The following is a 16059-nucleotide window of genomic DNA, read 5'->3' as shown; positions in this document are numbered from 1 at the left end:
GGAGGGAAATCCAGTCACTATTAAATTCAATAGCAAATCTCCCATTGAGGTATTTTAACATATTACAACTAGAGGTCAGTGTGGCTGCAGAATTTGGCTTAGCTTTCATCCCTGCTGGGTTCCTGGAAGACCAGTGCTATTGAGGGTTCTTCCAAGTGATTTGGAGTTAACCAATGTGGAACAGTAGGTCCCTTTGTTCATTAGAAAAAGGATTTTGTAATATAAAAAAGTGGCTAAATAGATTTTCATCAAGTTTTCCAAAATGCTCATTTATGGGCAGAAAATAAAAGGCTTGATCATCGTAGATGCTGAGTAGGGCTATGTGGATAATTGATATTTTTGGTTCAGTGGTCAAACTGGAATAAGAAGAGGTGTTTCAGATTTATTCAAAGCAGAAATCCACTTTGAGTCAAAGTTTTATTCAAAATAAAACATATGCTTTTCAGGTGTGCTTTATCCCTTTTTTTAATAATCAGGTTACATTTTAAGATGTCATCATTTCAAAAATAAATATCAGTATTTTATTTTTAAAAAGGCCAAACTGAAACACTGTCTCTTCTAATTTCTTCTTCTGCTTTTTTTGACACCATGACCTGCTAAATTTGACCTGAACTTGCAAATAGTTTATATCAACCTGAATTTTAAGTTTGATAAATAAATTATTTATTGGAAAAATATACCCAATTCTCAGCACTCATAAATTTAAGAAAAGTCAGTGAGGGATGAGGGTAGTCAGCCTATTGAAAGATCAGTTCACAAAACACAGACATTTCATGCTAAAAAAGATTAAAAACCCAAACCAAAACAGAAATGTGATCATTTGAAAAGCATTTTTGCAAGCCTAGTTAAATAATTTGTTAACATATAAATATTGTAACACAGATTCAAGTTGGATTTGATTCGGTATGACTGAACTAATGGCAGTTTTACAACTAACTCAGTGAGTTTAGCAGCTGTACCTTAGTTATCCATATGTAGTATAGTCTATAGTACTATGTATATATACTATATTTTATACATACATTTTGATTCTTTTTTCTCAAGAAAAATTTTGCAAATACTTATAGTCATATTCCTCATTCAATTCTTAGATCATTTCTAAAGAAGAAAATGATGCAAACAAGAACTAGAAAAACTAACTTGTGTAGAAATATTTTGTGAATAGTATTTGTGTCTATTAATCTTTGTTTTAATATTTTCCTCAGATACACGTTCACTGGAATTTATACCTTTGAATCACTTATAAAAATTCTTGCAAGGGGATTCTGTTTAGAAAATTTTACTTTTCTCCGAGACCCATGGAATTGGCTGGATTTCACTGTTATTACATTTGCGTAAGTTTTTTGCAAATTTTAGTATTTATGAGGGTATGAAATTAGTAGCTACAAACTGCATCCTGTTTTGGCAAGTAGAACTTTTGGAGCATGGATTTTCTGTGGTTTCAATATGTTTAACTTCCTTTACACATTTTAGTATTGCAAATTACACACACGCTTCAAAAGTCATAATGGTGCATCAGCCCATTTGGACTGCAATTATCATTGGCCTACACTGTTAAGAAATGCTAATTTCATATCCTGTCTTCTTTCTGTTCACCAGAATGGAAGCGATCCCTTTGACTTCATGCCACAAACTTACCAAATTAGGTGTTCAAAACTAAAATCAGTGTGGTTTACTTCAATGACATTTAAATTTAATTTCATGGTCAGGAAAGCATATTAATAATACAAGGCAAAATGCAGTGAAAGGTGAAGAGGTCTTGATGAAAGACCCAAGTAAGTAGCATAAAATCTGCCTCAATTCTGAATAATTGTGATTTAATTCTACAGGTATGTAACAGAATTTGTAAACCTAGGCAATGTTTCAGCTCTTCGAACTTTCAGAGTATTGAGAGCTTTGAAAACTATTTCTGTAATCCCAGGTAAGAAGTAAATGGTGTAAGGTGTTAGGCCCCTTGTATCTCCAACTGTTATTTGTGTGCTGTCATTGTGTTTGTGTGTGAACTCCCCTATTACAGATATGTGACAGAATTTGTGGACCTGGGCAATGTCTCAGCGTTGAGAACATTCAGAGTTCTCCGAGCTTTGAAAACAATATCAGTCATTCCAGGTGAGAGCTAGGTTAAACACTGAGGCTGATTTTAATTACACAGAGGCTGTAATCACATCCTTAAAGCATAAGCCTTGTTGCTGGCTGTTCACTGTAAACAAAGTAAAAAAGCAAGAATCAAGACCTTCAATTTTCTTTACTTTTGATTTTTGCTTTTTTAATATTAGCTTTATTTTTTTTACAAAATCAGCCTTTGGGTTTAACAAATACTTGCATGAGACATTTGCCGTAAACAGCCTATGTGATTTGCATCTAATTACATCAAGCATTATGTACACGTTTTTTAAAAAGTTACTCTTAAGGCTTTTTTTTTTATGCAAATTTTGTCATTTATTGCAGGCACTTGGGATAGAAAGTTGCAGTCTGTTTTTTAAACTATAATGAAATAAAATCAGACAAGATAGCATGGGCCATGCATGGGAGATTTTTTTGAAAGATGTCTGTCTTCTCCAAACCAAACTATTAACTGTACTTTAGTAAGAGATTTGTTGCCGTATTATTAAACTTTGCATGTATAATATGAACTTTTTTATTTGATTTACTACTACAGAATGTTTTAAAGCCAGATAATATATTAAAAGGTTTGGGCAAGAGGCATCAGCAAAAAAAAAAAAAGCAAGAAACTTTTTCTATGTAGGTCTGAGATATAGCATGAATAATAAATTCACTTTTTTGGCATAAACAATGTGTTTGGAAATATGTATTCTTTATTTCCACACACAGTCTCAAATTGACATGACTTTGCAGCTTTTCATTCATCTTCACAAGCAATCAGGCTTTTCACATAATTTACTGTATCACAAACATTAGTATCATTTAGTTGTCATTCTGCATGAAATTCTTATCTTGCCAGGAAAAATCATATGGTACTTTATATGTTGAGTACCTGTTTAACATCATAATAAACAATCCTTTCTACTTGCAGGCTTGAAGACTATTGTGGGAGCCCTAATTCAGTCTGTGAAGAAGCTCTCAGATGTAATGATCCTGACTGTGTTTTGTCTGAGTGTATTTGCACTAATAGGGCTACAGCTGTTCATGGGCAACTTAAGACATAAATGCTTGCAGTGGCCTCCAGACAACTCAACTTTTGAAATAAATGTTATTTCCTACTTTAACAGCACAATAGGTGAAAATGGTTCATTTGTTAATGCAACAGTGAGCACATTTAACTGGGATGAGTACATTGAAGATACAAGTAAGAATTAATTATATTTACTCAGTTTTTTGCCTGAAAGATACAATAGCATGTTGTCTTTTGATTATGATTAAAGTTCTTTAATCAGACCTAGAGATTTAACCACCCCCTCAAAAATATTTGATAATTCAGATGCAACCAAACATCTACAAAAATATCAGGTAGCTTTGTGTACCAGGCACAGTGGCAGAGCAGTTAAAGTCTCCCCCCACCTCTCAAGGTATTTATGCTTTGTTTTGTTCTGCCCTGGGCTCTTGCCAAAAAATGCTCCCCCTCATCTTTCAGGCTGGGTGTTACCAGACTACTCCATGAGCTGTTAGGCTTGAATGAAGCTTCTTTCCTTTTTCTGTCGGCATGTCTACATGAGACATTTACTGCAGAGCTGCCTAATTAGCTCTACAGTAAAACATTGCCATCTACACGTGTGGCACTATTAGGATGGAGTAAACTGATTAACTCCTCTGCAGCAGAGTTCTTTACTCCTCAGTAATGCATGTGTAGAAGCTGACAGGGCTGGTTCAGGCACGAGGGTCCTTTAGTGCATGGGGTGCCTGCTGGTTATCTCCTTCACAGCACATTGAACCAGGTTGGAGCAGCCTTGGGCCAGCAGGCTGACCCCTCCAAGCCTCCTGCCAGCCAGGGCTATTCTGACCCAACTCAAAATGCTGTGGTCTCAGGCACATACTTAAACATGGCTCCCAGGAGTAATAAATAAGAGTAATAATAAGAGTTTATTGCTTTGCCTGAATAGCACATGTAGATGTGTCCTATATGTATTATTGGAATTTCTCATAAAAAAATCATCGTCACCTCATGTCAAAATTTCCCTTTACAAATTCTTCAAGGTAGTTCTAGGGAGAGCACTTGTAACCCCTCCTGGTACATGTTAATGTGGAGAAATAAGGAAATGTTTGTCTATTACACAAGTATTCGTTTGTTACTGATTTGTAAATAAACAGAAGGCCTAACACATCAATGTCCTTAGTACTTTATCGTTTATAGAATGACTTACAGTGAAAATGATGTGATGTATTTGCCTTTATCAAGCAACTGGCCAAGGCCATTAACTGTTATGTTAAAAAGCTAAAGAAAAAAAAAGCAGTGTAGAACAACTCTGAAAATCTTTGTCCCTTATTGCCATTAGAAGCAGTACTCATTTTGTTCTCATCAGTTTGTTTACTGTCAAGGTAGTAGCTCATTTTCATAATGTTACATTTTGCATTATGTTTAATGTCTTAATTTACTTAGTAATTAGATCTTACCTCAGGTATTTTACAGCCTCCATCAGTAAAATAACTGAGGCTCAGACTGGGAGGTATCTTTTGGTACCTAACTCCCATAAGGTACCTGTCTGCCATTGATTTTCACTGGAAGTTAGACATCTAGGCAGGTGTATAAGTGTCTTTGTGGAACTGGAACTGAGTGCTTCAAAGCCTTTTAATATATTTGAAGCAGCAGCATCCCTTACATAAATTTGTCTAATAGCTTCTTAAAAACCTCCAGTAGAGGAAAGTCTTGGCATCCTGATGTATGCTGCTCTCATGTTTGTCCACCCTTTGAATTAGCAAGGTTTTCCTAGTATCCAAGCTAACTATTCTTTGCTGAAAATTAAGCTGAATACTTCTCCTAGCTGCAGTAGTCACGGAAAATAATTCATTATCATCCACTTCGCAGGATCCGCTTTATAAACACTTAAAGATTTATCATGTTCCTCCCCTCCCTTGCTTAGTCTTCTTTTTTTTTTACATTACCCAAACTCAGTTCTTTTAATGTTTTCTTACGGGTCATGTTTTTTGAACTTCCATTTTTGATTGCTTTTCTCTGGAGTCTTTCCAAGCATGGTGGCCTAAATTGGCATGGTACTCCAGCTGAGGTCTCACCAGTGCCAAGTAGAGCAGGAAAATTACTTCATATCTCTTACATACAGTATTTCTAGTGTGACATTTTCTTTTTTTTGTGGCAAGAGCGTCACCCCCAAATTCTTTATGCAGTATTGCTGACTAACCAGTTATCCTCCATTTATAATTATGCCTGTGATTCTTCCTTCCTCAGTTTATTACTTTCAGTTTTCCTGTATTGAATTTCGTCGTGTTGATGTATACACATCTCTTCAATTTTTCAACATTATTTTGAATTCTGATATTGCTCTCTCCAGAGTGCTCATAATCTTTCCCAGTGTGGTGTCTTCTGCACATTTTGTAAATATGCTCTGCTTCATCTTCCAAGTCATTTGGGAAAATATTGAATAGAAACAAGCCCAATACATTCCCACTTGAGATTCTATCCCATTTTGACATGGGATTGAGCACTACTTCCTGAGAATGGTTTTTCAACCAGTTGTACATCCTCCCAATAATGATTATACTTTAGGCCGTATTCCCTAAGGTCCCTCATAAAAATGCCATGTCTATATCAAGATGGATCACATCTACTCTTTCCCTTTGTTCCACTAGGTCAGTAACCCTGGCAAAGAAAGAATATTTATTCGGCGTGCTCTGTTTGTAACAAACCTGTGTTAGCTGTTTTTTAATCACCTTATTATCTTCTAGGTCCTTACATAGTGGATGTTCACTAATTTGTTCCAGAGTGTATTCAAGGATCACAGTTAGGTTTATTCATCTATAGTTCCCTAAGTCCCCCTTTATCCTTTTTTTATCCCCATTTAATAGGTGGGGAACTCATCTACACTGAAATCAATAGGAGCTACATGCTTTTGAAAGTATCACTAGGTTCCTATCTGTACCTCTTAGTGGCTGTATCTACATGAGTAGCAGACTGCGCAGTTATAACTGAGTACTAAATGACTGCGCAGTAACCAGCATTACTTCACAGTAACATCTGCACATGGTTTTTTTCAGACACTACTTCACAGTAGTTATGAGCTACTATGCAGTAGCTCATTATTACTATGTGGTAGCATTGCCTCATGGTTAGTGCCCGCCAATGTGGGCTACCGCTCTTTCTTACTGCACAGTAGCATCTCATGTAGACATGCCCAGTATGTATTAAAATTTGGCCCTGATTAACTTGTGTGAGGTCCCAGAGAAAATTTCCTTTGGAGCACGGAAGTGAATACAGGTCTTCTGAATCCTGAATTTGGCTAGGACCCATATCACTGTAGCCCTTTCCTGTCTAAACATAGCTATTAGATGGTCTCTTACAATGGATCGTAGGAACAGACATTCTGCTTATAGTCCCTCTTTTATATTGGGCCAGATTTTCTGCTGTGTCCAGCTTATGCTGCTTGTAGCAGTCTAGAAACACAGTCAAGGGCTGGCTGCAATTTCTTGATTCTCTGCTCAGCCCTGGCCCCTAGGTGACCAATCACATGCCAGCTGGCAGTGGTCCCCAAGTGACCATCTGTTTTCTGGTGATAGCCAGAGCACATCTCACTCTAGCCACTTCCCCTACCTGCCTTGACATGCCATCTGTAGCAAGAGTTGTGCCAGTTCTACATTTGGTGGAGATTCCCCATTGCAGGAAGACTTTTGAACAACAAAGTTAAAGTAAATAGTTCCACTTAAAGAAAAGAGAGGAAACTGATCGGGGATAAGAATACATCTTCATTTTTTAAGATTGATCTTTAGCTAATCCCTTATCCACAATGGGCATGCCTGCAGTACCTCTGACTGTGCTAGGGAGTGCTGCCATGAAAATGTAAATGAAAATGTACTTTCTTGACCATTCATACCAAATTCTAAAAAAATGTAGTTGCTACCACAATGACACTTGGAACATGCCCAGTAAGCATGCATGAGCCTGAGAAAATCACTGGGCACATCCTCAGTGCATACCACCAAGTGCCTATATTGAATTTTTTCAGCTGATGAGGTGGGATCTGTTTTTACAACAGCACTCCTAGCGTGTTCAGTGGTATTATAATGCTATTAAGCCAGAAGCTGAGCACTTCTGTAGTCATTTCTTCATAGAAAAGTGAGTTTCTTCTGTATATCCAAACTATGCTTACTGTCATTGGCATTTTAAGATGAGGCATACCCTCTTAGTCCACTATGTTGCTTAAGAGCCATCATTTGTTTCTGAAACAATAAACCCTGTGTCTACTAGGGCTGTGTGAAATTACTGTGTTTCATTTTGGATTCAGTGTTTCAGAGGGACAGTGATTTGTTTTGGTGTTTTGTAGGGCTGTGTGAAATGGCTCTGTTTCATTTTGGTTCCGATTTGGCATTTCAGAGGGACAGTGATTCATTTTGGTGTTTTGGATCACTGTCCCATTTTGTTTCAGCCAAAACTGTTTCAAAACTATTTTAGAATTTTGACTGACTAAAACTTTGTCATTTCTTGCCTGATTCAGATGAAACTAACAGGGCTGCTGCTAGCCCCTTCTGAGACCATGAAGTCCACCAAGTTTCAAGGAAATAGGTGCAGAGGTTTCTGTGAAACTGCACCTCAAACTGTTCAAAGCAAAACTCATGTCACTTGTGTGTGTGTAGGCAGAGCTGAATGAAAATTGCACAGATGGTAGACCCTTCTGAGGCCATGACAACTGCAAGGTTTCAAGGAGATAGGTCTGGGGGTTTCTGGGAAATTGCACCTCAAACTGCTAAAAGCAACACTCGTGGCGTGTGATTTGATGTATTTGTTAAGGTGCAGTGGGATAAAAATTGCAGGGATGGTAGCCCCTGTTCTCACCCTCACAACTCCACTGCAACCCATAAGGCTTCTCAGAGATCTTACAGATCTGGGCTTTTCCAGCCAGGACTATGCAGTGGCTGGAGGTTATCAGGTTTCTTCTATCCACCTTTCATCAGGGAGGTTCGTAGGCCTGGCATTTCCTGAGGCTGCCGTACCACCGGCAGTTCCAGCCAGGCCTCCCTAAGCTGGCAGGGTGCAGTTTTAGGTCATGGATGATGTGGAGCCTCCTCCTCCTGATGTAGCCCTAGCCCTTATACCTCCAAGTTCTTCCTGGCACAGGAGCTCAGCAGGGAGATGTTCTTCCCCTGCTGGCTGGTGAGAAACTAAACTGCTGCCTCCAGCTCTGAGAGTGGGGCATTAAATGGCCACCCTCATTGGCACTTGTCCTGCCACGTACATAGCCCCTCGTGTGGGTACGAGGCCTGCCAGTTTCAGACAGTGGTGCAGGGGTTTCTATGAAACTGCACCTCAAACTGTTGAAAGCAAAACTCATGTCATTTGTGTGTGTTAAGGGGTGTAGGTTGTAGACATGTTGGTCTAAGGACATAGCCCAGACAAGGGTCAATCTGATATCCTTTATTAGACCAACTGAGTGGTTGGAGATATTCTTCTTTGCATGCTTTCAGGTTTAAAAACCCTTCGTCAGGCTGAGGAAGCATCTGCAGTTGTTGTGTGTGCTTTTCTTGGATGGAAGGAATAGTAAGGAAGCCAGAGGTTTGCATGCAATGCAGGAAAGAAAGCCAGTCAATGAAAATGTAAATTGAGGTGTCAGGGGTAAGAGACAGGATGAGGGGGGAAGGGGTGGAAGGCATTGGCAATGCATAGGGGGTGCTTGGTGGTGCATCCTCTGCAAAAAGTGCCATGACACTGGCAGCAGTGCCTGCGGGTGATCGCCACTCACCACCTACCTCCTTGTCACTGATACCACCGGCAGCATCTGTGGGCACTCTCTGATCGCCACTTGTCACCACCGACTCTGCCGGCAGTGTCTGTGGGTGGTCAGCAACCACTGGTCGGTGCTTACCACCCTGCACCCCTGCCGCGGGAGCTCCCCACTCACTGCCACCATACCCCCGCTGTCAACACAACCATCACCACCACCTGAGGGTGGTCTCTGTGCCACTCCCTCTAGCCTTTGGGGACATGTGGCATTCATGGTGGAAGGGGGATGTAGCAGGTAAAAGTGGGGAGGTACCTACTACTTGGGGAGTCAGATGTCAGGCAGGTTGTAGTATGTCATAAATCCAATGTCTATATTGAGTCCATGTGTTTCTGTATCTAGGAGGTTGATGAAGTGAAGTTCATAGGCCTGTCTGTGAAAAATGGTTTGTAAATTCAAACAAGCACTGAACCTCATTAACCTCATCACCAGAAGCCAACTTCCTACAGCCCAGAACACACCCAGTGGATACAGGCCATGCCATGACAAGAAATGCAAAACCTGCTAACATATCTCCAGTATCCCCACAGACTGCACACCAGAATCTATTAAAGACAAGAATACCCAACTACCTGTTGGGGCACATTTCTCACAAGAAAACCACTCTGTCTCCAGTCTCTCAGTCCTGATCCTCAAAGGGAATTTACAAACCACTTCTTACAGTTGGGCATATGAACTTCACTTCATCAACCTCCTAGGTATAGAAATGCATGGACTCAATATAGACATTGGATTTAGACTGTTCCAGGGTGGACTGCCTCTGCTTCTTTGGGGTAGGGGCTTGGGAGCTAGAGTGGGGCTTCTTTTTGGGCACACTCCTACTGGTACAGGGTGAGGAGGAACAAGGGGGCAGTGCCTCCTGAGATGCATCAGCATCCTCGTGGTGCTGAAGTGGTTCACCTCCTTGCCTCAGCTGGTCTTGCATTGGCAATGCAGGCAGATAGCATAAGTGGGATCATCTGCCACCTCAAAATGATCCCACACCACATTACCCCCTCACTTCTGGGGTGTGGGTGTGGATCCTGCCTGATCCCCCTTCTTAGCAGGAAGAGGCACAACAATAAGAGGAGCTGACTCAGCTGAGTCACTTGCTTCTACAACCTCAGTGTCAAGCTCCTTTGAACTGCCTTTCAGGGAAGAAGATCTGACTCTAGGGGAACTAGAAGGGGAGTGAAGCAAAAACTCAGATTCTACCTTGGTCCCCAGAATTTCTTTTGCAAGGGCACTCAGGTCTCTTGCTCCCACATCCAGCTCCTCCTCAGGCACTGAAAGGCTTAGCCTGGAAACTGAAATGGGGGTGGAGGAGACTGTCATACTAGTGCTGCTTGTCATGCTGGTGATGCTGGGGGTTATTATTATGGGTGGTGTTATTGGAGGGGGTGCAGATGCAGACACTGGTGCCACCTCCTTGCTGCCACTAGCACCAGAAACCTTATGCCTGCTAGTGCTAGGAAAGAGGGTGCATCTAAGTTTGGGGGATGGGGAACTCACAGCTCTCCCTGTGCCCCCTCTGGGTCTTCTACCAGAAGGCCTGGCATCTGCCTTTCCAGCATGCTTCACATTTCATGTGCTAGAAAAAAATGTGTGCCTGTGTGAGTGTATGTGTAATGTAGGTGTAGTGCTTTCCTGCAATGCACAGAAATGAGACACTGCCAGGCAAAGCACTGTTTTTATTTTGTTTGGAGGGGTGGGGAAATAAGAACAAATAACAGGATTTTGGGGGAAGAAAGAGTTGCAAGGGATAACAATAGGGAGGGTAGTAAGTGGAAATAGGAAAGGATTGGCTACAACTTGGTAGGAAGGCACTACCAAGCTGCAAGCTTACAGGTGCTACTCTCTGCTGATGCTCTTGCTGCTACACAGACACAGCTGCAAAATGGCAGAGAGAGCAGTTCACAAACAGCTTTTTATGGTGCTTATCTGTTCCTCCCCAGACCACTGGGGTTGGAAGGGATCTCAGGGACAGATCGCTTTCAGTCGCCAGCTACAGACATCAATATTGGATCAATCCTTCCCCCCATCTCCCTGTCCCTCTTCTTAGTTTTTCCCTGCAAGCCTGCTTCTGAAATAGCCCGAACATCCTAAACATTTATGAAACATTTATGAAAAGTTTCAGATGGATCTGTTTAATTTCAGAGCTGTTTCAGAGCCTTGTATTTCATTTCAGATTTGGTGTTTCAGCTGCCAAAATGTCCAAATCCAAAACTAAATGAAATGGCTGCTGAAATTTTGCACAGCCCTAGTGTATACCCCTTGTGGCCAAAGCAGATGATGTCTTGGCATATCCTTCTTCTGCAAAATGCAGATTCTGTGAGACAAAAGTGTCCAGTTTCTATTCCTCTGGTATGAAGCACACAGGCAATGCAACTTTATACCTAACTGTCTACAAAGAACAGATACTTTGTTTTTCTTTACACATCTAGATAATCACCCTTCTTGTTACACCTGGCAGCCCTAGGACAATATTGAAACTCTGCTGACTTCAAATAATGCATTTTAATCTCCTTTGCTTCCATTAGAAATTTCAATGTATAGTTCTCCACCTGGATGAGAATTTCCTCTTAATCTAGACTATGCAATCCTTACTCATATTAATAAGCACTTATGTACCTAGTAATCCCATTGGTGACAAGGGATAAGTACAGATAGTCAAAAAGCCCACGGCCGAATCAGTTCAATCTTTGCTGGTTTGTCTAAGATGCACAAATAGAACCAAAAAGCAAGTGAACAAACATTCACTTTTGATTCTGGAAATTCAGCCACATGCCTGCAGTGTCCCAGGCCAGAAGCTGGGAGGTGCTAGACCACACCTCCCTGCTCTGCTGGAGGAGGCAGCTTGGGCCAAAGCTAGCCTACCCACCCCATGGGTGGGGGGAGTGTAGGGGAGGTGCAAAGCATCCTGGGATGCTGGGGGACTGTGAGTTAGCTTGTATTTGGAGGGGATCTGGAAGAGAAGTTCAATAAAACAATTTAACCTAAATCAGTGAAATCTGATACTACATCCATCCCAGTTTATCTTAAACCAGTTTCAGCCATTTTGAAAACACTTTATGAGCACTGAACTTCTGGGCTAGGGACAGAAATTGCACATACACTGGTATAAGTGATCAGAAAACAGTTCAAATCTGTAACACATCAAAGTTCAGTGCACACAAACTGCTTTCAAAATAGCCTAAACCAGTTTAAGATAAACCTGGATGGATGTAGTATCTATCAGATTTAATTGATTTAGGTAAAATAATTTATTGAACTTCTGTCCCAGATCCCGTCCAGATTTAAGTTAACTCATAGTTCCCCAGAATCCCAGGATGCTTTGCACCTCCCTTGCAAGGTGGGATGGGTGAGCTAGCCTTGGCCCAAGCTGTCTGCTCCAGCCAAGCAGGGAGGTGTGCTCTAGCACCCTCTAGCTTCTGACCTAAGCCACTGGAGGCATGTGGCTGCATTTCTGGAAGCAAAAGTGAATATCTGTTCCCTTGCTTATAGGTTCAATCTACACAGCTTAGATTAACCTCTGATGATTGAATCGATTCACCCTCAGGCTTTTTGGCTCTCTCTAGCCTTGTTGTGTTATTTGGTTTCCAACTATTTATACCAGTTCATGTGTAATTTCTTCCCCTAGTGAAGAAACCATTTGTACAAGTAAGTGCTTATCAGTATGAATAAAGGTTACATAACCAAGCCATTCAATAGTGGGTTATTTCACTAGTATGCATTTTAAAGGACTGAACACATTTGTGATTGTGATTAAAAATAATTTGGAAATTTTATTTATTCTGGGTTTTAACATTATTGTGGGCATGAGATGCCCACCGTGCAGTTGTTACTGATCAGTCATTTAGTACTTGCATACTCAAGGACTAAATGATTGCACAGTAACTGATGCTACTACACAATAGCTTCCTGGCCCAGTTGCCTAGTGATGCTTATTGTGTAGTAGCTCATTACTACTATGCAATAGTGTCACATCATGGTTTGTGCCCGGCAATGCTACAGTGCAGTAGTAATGAGCTGCTGCACAATAAGCATCTCGTCTGTTAGTTATCCAGTATCAAAACTTTGTTTAGCACATTAAAATTTAGCTCAGTAATTCTGTCCTACACACATACACACAAACTCAGAATCAAGAGTTAATAGCAGCCTGATATTTGAGTTTTCATGTTGCTAAGATTCCATTACTTTTATTTTGCTGTTGAAGAAAATAGGTTGCTATGAAATATTTTAAATAAAGAACATGAAATGCCATCAATGGGAATGTATGAAGACATTTCTTTATTGATTCAGCTTTCTTGTTTTTTCTCAGTGTTTATTCCATTATTTTCAAAATTGACAGATTTGGTAACCCTATTATCTCTTGATCATTTGTGTGATTTAATGAGGTTCTAATGTACTACTGCTTTTCTGTTTCTCTAAGTAAAACTAGCTGTTAGGCCTAATAGAAAATCTTTTGCTTGTAGTATATACATTCCTTTCTTTATTTCTAATTAATTTTTCCACTGTAATTATATTTGTGATTTTTGTTTTGTGGTCACATTTGTTTTCTTTAAAATACCAAAGGTTTTATTACTCTGTAGCTTTCATTTAGATTTAAATAACTTTATTGTTTAAGGACACTTTTTCAGTGCATTCAGATAACTCTTTTCGCTTTCTCTTCTTAAACAGGTCATTTTTACTTTTTGGAAGGGCAAAATGATGCTCTGCTGTGCGGCAATGGCTCAGATGCAGGGTAAGACAGTAAATTCTAATGGACCATTTTCCATCATAAAAATTGTTATATATAAATCTTCAACATAGAACAGTTCAAGTTCTTGAGTTGTTCTTGATATTTCAGTATCTAGCATACTGTGTTGTTTCAAATCCCCATGGTTTGGAGTGCGGATGTCTTTTATCTGAATATTTAATGTATGAATATCAACATTCACATTGTTTGAATTTTCAGTTGTATTAGCTAAATATGTTATGCTTATTTAGAAAGCTAAAGATTAGGGATGTGTGAAATGGGCCATGTTTGGTTCGGATTTGGATTCAGCCTGAATCAGGGACAGTGATTTGGTTTGTTGATTCAGATCACTGTCCCTGATTCTATTTGGCCAAATCCACATCTGAAGATTCAATGCTGATTCAGAGAATCAGCGATTCAACCATTGACACAGCTTTAAATGTTTTTTCTACATACCTCTAGGTACCAGGTGCAGCTTGTGAATGCTGTGATACTGGATGGGATGGAGCTTCCCACAGGAGTGCGGGGGCCCTCATGCATGCTCAGCAATGAACCCAGAAGTGGAGCAGAAGTACTTCCACTATCAGCTGCAGAAGTACTTTCAGTCCACTTCCAGGTCTGCCGGGGAGGATGCTGGGGAGCTTTCCCCATGCCCCCCCAGCTCAGCAATCAGCCACAGGGGGACCCTGGGTGCCCCCTCAGACCCAGGATTCACCAGTTGCTGAGCCAGGGGGCACCAGGGGACCTCCCTTGGTGCGCTCCCTGGCAGACCCAGAAGTGGACTGGAAGTGCTTCTGGTCCACTTCTGGGTCTGCTGCTGAGTGCACAAAGGAGCCCCTCCTGCACTCCTGTGGGATGCTCTATCTGCCTCACCATCTCAGCATTGACAAGCCACCTGGTACCTTGAGGTATGTAGAAAAAACATTCGAAGCTGTGTCTATGTCCAAATTCACAAATCTTTCCAAATCTCTCTGAATTGATTCGAAGCATCTGATTCAATTTGGAGAGGTTAAAGGGTCTCCTGATTCGATGCAGATTTGGAGATTCAGCCACTGAATCAGGCCAAATCTCCACACTCTGGCACCCATGCCAGAGGTTGCCTATTCCGGGGATAGATTTTAATTCATTTTATTATTTAGGTATTGAAATGCTGTTAAGTAAAGAAGGAAAATTTGAAAGTAAATAAACTGTATCATCATCTTAATCTATCAGCAGTCCTCCTTGAGTTGTTTTAAAGATAAAAATTTTAGTTGATAATGTTATTATGTTTAAATGACCAAGTATTGGCAACTTGACTCCTGAACTTTTTTGTGAAGTGCTAGCAATATATATTTATTTTAGGTAGCCGTTAAAAATAACATTTCTTCTTCTTTTGTAGTCAATGTCCAGAAGGTTATATATGTGTGAAAGCTGGTAGAAACCCCAATTATGGCTATACAAGCTTTGATACGTTCAGCTGGGCATTCTTGTCATTGTTTCGACTGATGACTCAGGACTTTTGGGAGAATCTGTATCAGCTGGTGAGGTCCTATTCAAATAAATGTCATCAACATCTCTACTACATAGACATAGCACTTACACAGTGATTTTATCCATATCTCCCAAAGAACTTTGGAACAGGAGGCATCTTTTTGTTTCTTTTTGTACACTGCTTAGAACAATGGGGCTCTTGGCCATGACTGATGTTCCTCAAGGCTACAGAAATATTAATTTTTATTAATAATAACAATAAATCTGTTTCATAAAGGTGGGCAAGAATTATTTTCTCCACTGTGTAGAGAAATAAATGAGCCCAGATTTGTGGACTTCATGACTCACACAGAATAAGAATATACCAGAGTCAGGTCAGATGCCCAATCTCATTTCCTATACATTTGACATGCTGCCTTGTCAAGGATCAAATCCTGTCATTAACTTACATGGATATGGATGATCCTAAGTGTGAAAGGGACAGGAGCTTTTACTGTAGTAGCTATTTTGATTTTTTTTTTCAAATGTGCTATAGAGATAGGTAATATAGAGTATCATTAAAAAGCTGCTAATGTCATTTTTCCCGCCTTAGACATTACGAGCTGCTGGCAAAACATACATGATATTTTTCGTGCTGGTGATTTTCTTGGGCTCTTTCTACCTGATTAACTTAATCCTGGCTGTTGTTGCCATGGCTTATGAAGAACAGAACCAAGCAACCATGGAAGAAGCAGAACAGAAAGAAGCAGAATTTCAACAGATGCTTGAACAGCTGAAAAAGCAACAGGAAGAAGCTCAGGTAGTTTTGTAAGGGAAAATTGCTCCTGTAATACAGGACTGTGCCCTGTTGTTACATAGCTGCATATGAGAATAAGCCTGCCTTTCACAGTAGTAAGTACTCCCTTTGTACAAACAGTCCCTTAGCTCAGTGGTGAGCAATGGAGGAATCTTGTCCTCTCCTCCACCTCTTAT

The 16059-nt window shown here is 40.4% G+C and overlaps 1 protein-coding gene across 2 annotated transcripts in view; it reads left to right on the top strand.

Annotated features, from left to right (window-relative positions):
- The window catches only part of SCN2A (sodium voltage-gated channel alpha subunit 2), a 99439-nt gene that overhangs the window by 9275 nt on the left and 74105 nt on the right, over window positions 1-16059 (top strand). For both annotated transcript variants that reach the window (XM_090045591.1, XM_090045590.1), the window contains 6 exons: window positions 1206-1334; window positions 1830-1921; window positions 3035-3307; window positions 13560-13623; window positions 14996-15137; window positions 15680-15886. In XM_090045591.1, coding sequence (XP_089901717.1) covers window positions 1206-1334; window positions 1830-1921; window positions 3035-3307; window positions 13560-13623; window positions 14996-15137; window positions 15680-15886 — 907 coding nt within the window. The remainder of the gene's footprint in view (window positions 1-1205; window positions 1335-1829; window positions 1922-3034; window positions 3308-13559; window positions 13624-14995; window positions 15138-15679; window positions 15887-16059) is intronic.

This window comes from Crocodylus siamensis, chromosome 4, assembly GCF_052110815.1.
Source record: "Crocodylus siamensis isolate JL-2025a chromosome 4, ASM5211081v1, whole genome shotgun sequence".
NCBI classification, from domain to species: Eukaryota; Metazoa; Chordata; order Crocodylia; family Crocodylidae; genus Crocodylus; species Crocodylus siamensis.
This window is presented reverse-complemented; position numbering and strand designations above follow the sequence as displayed.